At 40.1% G+C, this 9,219-nt stretch overlaps 1 protein-coding gene across 1 annotated transcript; it reads left to right on the top strand.

The window, feature by feature from the left end:
- Positions 1–2,271: 2,271 nt before the first annotated feature.
- Positions 2,272–8,724, top strand: LOC139933048 (uncharacterized). The gene is made up of 5 exons (XM_071927043.2): positions 2,272–2,429; positions 5,769–5,946; positions 6,172–6,309; positions 6,526–6,868; positions 7,335–8,724. Exons 2-5 carry the CDS (start codon positions 5,774–5,776, stop codon positions 7,542–7,544), a joined length of 864 nt encoding a protein of 287 aa, XP_071783144.1. The 5' UTR covers positions 2,272–2,429; positions 5,769–5,773; the 3' UTR covers positions 7,545–8,724.
- Positions 8,725–9,219: the final 495 nt, after the last annotated feature.

The following is a 9,219-nucleotide window of genomic DNA, read 5'->3' as shown; positions in this document are numbered from 1 at the left end:
ACTCTTGAGTTGGCATCTAGGGCAGGGACTATGATCCAGCAGAGGGGGGTGAGAGACAGAGGGAAGAAGAATCTAGACTGATATCTGACACACTGTCCTCTACCTGTCTGCACCGACATTACCTCGGTCCAGAAGAACTGACGGGAGAGAGAAAGAAAGAAAGAAAGAAAGAAAGAAGAAAGGGGGCACAAGAGTGGGATGGGTAACGAAAGAAAAGTGAGAAAGAAATAAGAATTTGAAAACAAAAAAATACTTTTACTTCAAGCCAAATATGTTTCCTCTAGTGACAAGCTAAGAACCAATAATCAGCTAATGACTTGTTCATGAAGTATTAAATACTAACTCAATTACACAAATAGAAAAAAAAATCCTAGAATTAGGATCCAGTCTTAGGCCATAGTCTCCAGGCACTCTTACTAATTCTATTATGTTTCTCTTTAGTATTTTATTACAATGTGCTTTAGAAACATGCCAATTTTTTTTAACTGAATTTGAATTGAGAGAGAGAAGAAACCAGCCTGCTCTCTAGTGGCCACAAAGAGAAACAGTCTCTTATGTGGAGTGAAATGCAACACTTCTATCAATGTGATCTGGCAAGACCCATGATAGCAATTTTGGAACATAATTATTACACAATAATAATAATAATAATAATAATAATGATAATAACATTATTCTTATTCTTTCTATTATTACAATAAGAACATTCAAAGATAAATCAAACACTGAATGAATACTAATACTAACACTAATGCTACTACTAATAATAATATTTTGGGCAATCCTGAAGGATTTCACACAATGCAGTGTTTTTGAATTGTTAATCATCTCTCTCTCTCTCTCTCTCTCTCTCTCACTCACTCTCTCTCTCTCACTCACTCACTCTCTCTCTGGCGTGCACACACACACACACACACACACACACACACACCAGTGCTGACAAAGGGAAGGCGATACGGAGTGAAAACAATAAATTGAGTTGCTCTCCATGTAATACCATACAGCCGCCCCCATGCTGCTAATTGCTATTGATAAGGCCTGTACACAGTGATTTGAGGCTGCAGTCCTTCAGTCTGTGTTGCTGCGAACTGGTGGCATTTATGGTGTTGTATTGATTTTAAACATATTGACTCACAGCTCATTATTGCTGCTGCTCTGCAGTCAAAAGAGCACTGTGTGCTTTAAATAGGAATTTATAGGACAGTTCATTGCAGATGTGTGCATAGAAAAAGACAATTTACATGGTATTAGCCAACTGCTTACAAAAAGAACTACACTAATCCCAAAATACAGTTTAGAAGATAATTATAAATATATGTAGTGCTGAAACGAAGTTGATTAATTGATTAGTCGATCGACAGAAAATTAATTGATTCAAATTTTGATAATCGATTAAGGTTTTAGTCATTTGTCAAATACAACCTAACATTTGCTGGTTACAGCTTCACAAACATTTGCTTGCTTTTCTCTGTTTCATATCATAAAATTAATACTTTGGGGTTTTTCTGGCTGCTGGTCAGACTAAGTTAGAAACTTTAAGACATCACTTTGGGCTCTGGTAGGCATCTGTCATTATTATGTGTCATTATTTGTGACTAAATGATTAGTTGATTAATTGAAAAAGGAAATCCTTAAGTTAACAGATGATGAAAATCGTTAGCCCAACAAATATCACATAACTATCAGCAGAACTATTTGTCAAGTCATATGTATTTGTTTAGCCCTTAGTCACGGTTACAGTCTCAAAGGGCTTCACACACCCACATTTTAATTTAAAAAAAAATGAAAGAAAGAAAAGACAACACCCCCAAATCTGGACCCAAGAAGAGAACAAGGAAAAAACTCCCATGAAAACCTCAACTGCTATTGTGATACCAGGAGATAAAACTATCATAAAGCGATAATATAATCTCACTAGTGAGTGCCACGGACGCACTTCAACTGTCTTTAGGATAGCAAGAATATTATAATGACACCATAAGGGATAAAAACACCATGAAGTATGACAAGGACACTCAAATCTCACTAGGCTATACCACGGTTAAGACATAACAATCAGAGGAATATTATGGAGATTTTTTTCCTTCAGGGACGAACAACCCGAGTTGTAACAAAGTAAAAATCCCTAGTTCAGCTGTTTACCTCGGCTGTCCATATTTGGCCCTGGGTGTGACAGTTGTGAAAGGGGAGTCAGCTATTGCTCACCGCGCTGAGTAAAGGAAGTGAGTCACGCTGACGGTAATGTTACGTTTCTGTTGCAGCAGTCGGGAACGTGGACTGCCGAGACCAAGAACTGAGAACAAGGAAGCAACATGTGCTGACCATAATAACTCCGCACACCACACCAGCACAGCCAGCCACGATAAGAGAAAACAACCGGGTCGACCGTCACATTGCTGGATATTCACAAAGCCTGGGCACCTTGTAACGTAAGTACCATTTTAAAGCAGTCTGATGTTATTTTTTTTCTTTAATTGGAATATTTATTTTGTTGGAATGGTATCCCAAAGCATGTGATTGGTTGATTAGTTGCTGCCCAGTTGTTATATTGTCACAACGGCAGTTTTATTTTCAGTTTTACTTCATTAAAGTAAGGCACTGGCTTATTTGCCTTAACTTTTTGTAATTATGACTATTAGAGACTGCATTACCGTGGCTAGTGATTGAACTAGAAGGAAATTTATTTTCCCTTTTTTATGTACTATAGACAATACTCTATACAATAAAGTAGCCTATTCAGTTGATATAACTCAAAAGTATATCTGTGCCGAAATTACTAGTCTACTACCAACTTTCTGAATTTCCACTGGGGGGTTTCCGCACTGAGAAACCCCAAGTGCGTTGTTATTTCCAGCCAGTTACATATAGGCCCATTTCCCATCACAGCATATAAGAATATAGGCTGTCGGTTCCCTTTCCTGCCATTCATCTTTTTCTTATCATTTAAAGTGTATCAATAATGTGCGTGACCAGCCACACACACACACACACACACACACACACACACACACACACACACACACACACACACACACAACACGTGTTGCCTGCTTGGGAATAGCTCTAGGCACTAGAGTAGCCTAAGTTCGCCTCTCGCACCTTGTGTCTCCTTTGTTAGTGTATGCAGACACGAAAACAAGTTTATCCGTCTCTAGTTTCGCTGTACTCCACGTGAATATCGACGAAACCCCGAAAAAGCCAACAAAAGCCCCTAAATGTTTCACCTCAAACCCAGTCACTCACATTTCCAAATTCCTGTTCAGGCCTTTATGACATATTCTAACATGTGACTCGTTTTGAGGCCTGGTTTGGGCAGATATAAAAAGTTATGGTAGCCAAAACCTAAATTTAAGAGCCACATCAACAAATAGTCACCTGTTCAGTGATTATAACTATTGACTTATACAAATGAAAGGAGCCAGCCTGTCTTCCCTCTTATAACACTTGCAAAGCGTAACTTTGCTACTCCACAATATCCAAGCTGACTGAAGACTGTTAAGTAATCATTGAATTGTTAAAAAAATGGTGCTCCATAGAAAGTGGGGGCTCTCAGTCAGTAAACAGGTCAAGTTGTTGTCTTCACATATAAATCAAAGCAGTATCAACACAGTTGGTGATAGTGGCAGTAGGTCATTGTGTGCAGTAAACAGAAGGAAAGTAAACATGGTAGGCAAAGTCTCTTCAGATTCAAAAGCCAGCTCTTGTCATTGCAGGAAGCTTTTTAGGACAGCAATGACCCCCTGATTAGATCAGATCAATGACAGGCAGGTGAAGTGATCAGAGAAAACAAATATTATCAATTGTGTGAATTTATTTTAATTACTTCCGCTGGTATCTAGGAACAGTTACGATTAACGGGTATGATGTAGGTCAATCAAAAACAGGACTGTTATCTCGGCTCTTCTTCAAATCAACTGTAAAACAGAATACACTGCTGCATCAGTACTGATATGTGGGATGCTAAATGTTCTCACTTAGGGCTGGGTGATATGGACAAAATCAATGTCAAGTTAATCAGAAGAAGTTATTGATATGGATGTATAACGTTATCTGCTAACATGCAAAATCACGTCAAATAATCAAATTTAGTTCATCGTACTGAAAATGGAACGTAAAATAAAACGAATTTTCAAACAATATTCCCTAATTTGTTTCAGATGTCATTTTTGAAAGATTTTAATTAGTATTTGCTTTGCTATCATTAATTTAGACAACGGAATTGTGTATCATGATAACTCAATATCATTATTTCATCACAATGTGATTCTATTGGAAGACAATAAACAATAAAGTTAGGTAAAAAAGCATTTGGATGGGACTATGGGTCTTTCTCACAAACTCATTAGTCTACTGACATCCCCTCTGAGCCATGGGAATCCTCCGCAGCATAACTTCTGGAGCTCAGATGTTTTGTGTAGAGAAACCCAAAATGCTTTGGAAAAACTTCAAGTCACTGTCCTGTCTGTTTTACATTCCTCCTTTACATGGGGTGAGGAGGAAGGGCAACCTGTTCGTTATTCCAGAAATCTGAGACAGGAAATCCTACCTGAAAAACCTGTGGGTGTGTCTGTGTGTCAGACAAAATAACATCCTGCAGGGCAGCGTGTTCAAGGATTTATAGTAGAGTCTGTTCTAATGAAAATACATTCAAAGTATCTCATTTCAGTGTCTGAGGAAGCAGAGTACAAACATGAGAAAAGGGACTGTGCATCACTGCAATTTGACACTGTTTTCACCTTGAGGACTAATGATTCATTGGCATATTAAAGCTATTGTTTTGAAATCAAAACATAAGCCTGTTAAGACGCAGACACTCTAACATTTCATGTTATGGCAAAACATATTTGTTAGGTTCAGAACTACTGTAAAGTTACTGCTACACTTCACATGTTGGGCCACCAGCTCATCACTGCTTTTAAGAGGCAGCCTGTGGCTGTGTCTTCCAGGGCAAATAATAATTTTCTCCCACAACACATTACACAAGCTGAAGCACCCGTGACATGTTTAACGTTCTCTGTCCAGCCTCTAAGTGAAGCCCAAGCCACAATAACAAATGACTCTCACACCTCAGAAAAACAGGGAAGTCCGAGGCACGGCTTTCATTAGGGTCATCTACACGACTTCCATGATAGCGTGCAGCGTGTTACCCAGCAACTCTTCTGCTGTGTCTGCTAAATTTGAATTGCCTTGGCCCGCACTGAACATACTCTCCTGTAGGGTCAGGCTGACATTGGCACAGTTCAACACAAACAGACACTCTATCAGAAGATAAACCCCATCTGACTGTAGGAGCTTGCAGGATTTGCATGTCTAAATACTTTATATATCAACACGGCAGAGCTGGTTTGCATCTTGTTTGCCTGTATACAAATTATGGCCTTTTGTCAACAGAAAGCCATATCCATAGTTGAAAATTGGCCAAAGCTAACATTCACACACTGAACACACAGCTCCCCTGAAGGTAATAAAAATAGAAGACTCAGGGCCAGCAGCACAGGGAAGTGCTGTTATCGGTGCGGCTGAAGTTCCTGCTCCCCTACATCACGTTGACAGGAAGTCGCTGTCTGTTAAAGACTGAAATCACACCGCTCTTATAGGTTCACACTTTGAAAACATGGGAGAGCGCAGTTATTATAGCTGAGAGCAGACAGTAGCCTGTGATTACAGAACCACACACGTAAACACAAACACTAAAACAGCACAATAAATTAGTCGGTGACCTCCTATTTGCCTTTTTTTTTTAAAAATGATGTCACCTGCTTCCACAGACACCATGAAAAGAGAGGTGAATGCTGGAGTCAACTTCCTCAAACGCTTAGCTCTGGAGCGTGGAAAGTTGGACGAAGCCAAAGCAGATCTGTTTGCTGAAAAGCTGCAGCAACTTCTGTGCGACAAATACGATGACCATTGGTACCCTGACTGCCCCAGCAAAGGGCAGGCATTCAGGTAAATAATGGAATTTTATCCCTATCCGTTTAAGTGAAGGAATAAGGTTCCTAATGCTGTTCTTTGATTACCACACGCATTAAAACAATGCCAGTTTATAGCCATGTAACCACTATGATGAGAATCAGCTTAGATTAGTTTATTATATGACGAGACAGAAGAAGAGCTCTGCAGATCCAGATGAGAAAACAATGCATTTGACCTTAAACATGTTATGCTCCTCAGATGTATCAGCATAAATAATGGAATAACATGTGATGAAGTGGTACTGAAGGCATGCGAGGAGAGCGAGCTCACGCAGAGGGAGCTGGGCCTCCCGCGTGAGATCACACTGTGGATCGACCCACTGGAGGTGTGCGCAAGGTGAGTCACTCTCAGTCACACGAACAACACAGACAGACGTGCTAGAACAACAGCCGCTCAGTCTTGCCCAGAAGTGTGGGTGAGCTGTCGTCATGATGCATTCTGCGAGATGATGAATAGCAGAGCGGGGGAAGTACAAAGTGGAAATATGGGTGACAGTTTTATGTTACGCGTGCGGTTTAAATGAACAGAAAATATTCTAATCCCTCTCCGCAGATCCGGAGAGAGCTGCAGGCCCTTCACAGTTGCTCGCTTCAAAGAGGGAGAGGAAGAAGAGGATGAGGAGGGGGTGAAGGGAGAACAAGATGATTCAGTAAACCTAGACACATCAGATTACCACTCGGCTAGCTCTTCTGACTGCGGCTCTGCTGCGTCGAGCGACACCGAGGAGGAGGCGAAGGACGGCGAGACGGAGGGAGAGCAAGAAAAAGAAAAGGAGGGCAAGAAGGAAACGGCAGAAGGAGACGCATATGTGATCGCAATGGTGCCCAGGATTCGTGAAAAAGTGTGGAAGCGGCACGGAGATGCGCTAAATAAGCCCAAATTCGCCAGAAATTTGGTACGTGTTTTTATAGGACCATCTGTTCCTATCTCACAATGACAGCAGTGATGTACAAGTGAAGTATAATATTTGTCCGTTACACCTGGTGGTTCAAAAGTAGGTAGACAATTTTTAATAATAATGAAGAACAAAGCTGTATATTTTTAGTCATTTTCCTCAGCTCAGTTGTGAAATTTCTAGCCATGACCTAAAGTGAACCTGGAAACAGGAAAATGTTGAATAATACAGTGAGTATTAATAATTCATATACAAATGTATACCTACTTTTGAAACGGGCCCCCTGTGCATCAGAATAAATAATATAAAATTAATAATTTAGTCCATAGCTAATTATTACAGATATGTTGACAAAACATTCCCTATGTTCTAGGAAGAAAGCACCACTGATTCCTCCCAGTATTAAACACTTGTCCTGGAAAGTCTCCACCATCCCTGCTTACTTCCAGTATTTCTCTGTGTCCAGGTCCCCGCCAGCCTCCAGTACTTTTACCACCCTGCGCCGGTTTGGCCTCAGTACAAGAAGAGCGGCCCGGTGTTTCTCACCACAGTGTGTGCGCCTCCACCCCCGCCTCCCCCTCAGCAGGTATTTGGCTACTACATCATGCCCCAGCCGTCTCCGCAGTTCATTCTGCCACAGGCCGCTCTGCAGCCGTGGGGGGCCGTGAAGGGTTAGACCATCAAGTAGCGGAGGTGGGAGTTAGAGCATTATACCCTCCTTGAACTGAGCCAGCCTTGTTGAGTCACTGAGTTATTTTCTAAGTTAGGCCAGAAGAAGAACTTTTGTAATTATATAGCTGAAAATTATTCCTCGCACAACTGATACTGATGTTTCCTTTTTACTTTCTGATGACGTATAATTGTTCCACATCATTCCAGATGCCGCTGAAGTTAACTGTAGAAAGGGTAAAAGGAGGGAAAAGGGTTTGATTTCTCGAAATCTGCATTGCCATTGAATGATATCATAAGATCAGGGCACTTCTGCACTGCTAGGTTTTAAATATCGCACACATTAAGAGTGATTTCTTTCAGTCACTGGGTGCTTGGACTAACTCAGGAACTCTCAGCAATAGGCTTAACGCCAGATAATTGTCTTTTCATGTCTTATTTATGTTATTCCTATCTATCTCTTTGTAAGGCCTAAAGTGCACTGTATAGAGATCATACAGTTAGTACAATGGATCATTGTAAAATAAAATGTGATTCAGGGTTTTAATCTATTGTAGCGATAGTGACAATATTTGTATATTAAGAAAAACATATTTTTACTAAGCTGCTTGTAAATACTGCAGGTTTTGCTACCATAAACTGATGTACACTGATTTTTTTTTTTTGTCTTGCTGTCTCCTTTTGTGTAATTTATTTGGCTGCCAATGGATGGCACTAAAATCACAGCTATTATGTGATTTGTTTTTTCTTCTTTTTAATTTATGGTTGTTTTGTATTTCAAATATAACTTTCCATTTCCATGTTGTTCAACTAATTGATTTTATATAATTTTTTCTATAGGCAGTAAAATGTAGAGACATTTCTCATTAAGGTCTGTTCTATGGGCTACTTAAGGCTGTATGTATTTTCAACTTACTTCTTACTGTACGTAACTACACACTGACGATAATCTACTGGAGTTCAAATATGTTTCAGTCACTGACTCTTACACACTGTAATCTGATTACCAGCTTTTTTTGTTTGCCGATGTGTTTTGATGCATATTTATTTACTGTTATCACCTACTAATGTCCATGTGATTTTGTACCCATATAAAAATTGTGCCCTTAAGCTGTGTTTTACAACCACTTTTTACATTAGCCATCTATTTTCTTACCACAGATGATTAAATCAGCTGATATCTTACATTATACTGAGTTGTGTTTCCTTTCTTAGTTGGATAAATAACATTGTTTTCAGTGGATAGTTTAGTAGGGGTTGTCTTTTGCTCTTTTTTTTTTTCGGCAAAAGACATTTGAACTTGACCAGCAAACACTTGGTGACTAACACCTGTAAGGAAGACTAGTCTAAGGGGTCTCAACCCCTTTCTTGAACCCAGTCTGTCAGTCAGAGCCGTGAGGACGGTCATTATCGTCAGCATGCCAGCACAGGATACTCCGGCGGAAGGCCCCCTGTGTGCTGGGTGCGTCATCTAGCCCAAGGTCATGACGCTGTTCCTCCTTGAACAGGCCTAGTAAAGGGGGTGAGAGTCTCTGTGTGTAACACTCCTCTTTTGTTTGTTTATATGTGTGTGTGTGTGTGCATGTGTGTGTGTGTGTGGGGGGGGGTTATCACCTTTTGCATCCATTTTCAGGGAATCACATACAATTTAGACAGCTCAGAAATAGTTAAAATACAGTATA

Source organism: Centroberyx gerrardi, chromosome 12 (genome assembly GCF_048128805.1).
Source record: "Centroberyx gerrardi isolate f3 chromosome 12, fCenGer3.hap1.cur.20231027, whole genome shotgun sequence".
NCBI lineage: Eukaryota > Metazoa > Chordata > Actinopteri > Beryciformes > Berycidae > Centroberyx > Centroberyx gerrardi.
Note: the sequence above shows the minus strand (reverse complement) of the source record. Positions and strands in the feature narration are given on the sequence as shown.

Bases quoted from the DNA above. Each gene is read 5' to 3' on its own strand.
- LOC139933048 (XM_071927043.2), top strand. From the start codon at position 5,774: ATGAAAAGAGAGGTGAATGCTGGAGTCAACTTCCTCAAACGCTTAGCT. The intron at 6,310-6,525 runs GTGAGTCACTCT...CCCTCTCCGCAG, and splicing joins CCACTGGAGGTGTGCGCAAG to ATCCGGAGAGAGCTGCAGGC. The intron at 6,869-7,334 runs GTACGTGTTTTT...CTCTGTGTCCAG, and splicing joins CCAAATTCGCCAGAAATTTG to GTCCCCGCCAGCCTCCAGTA.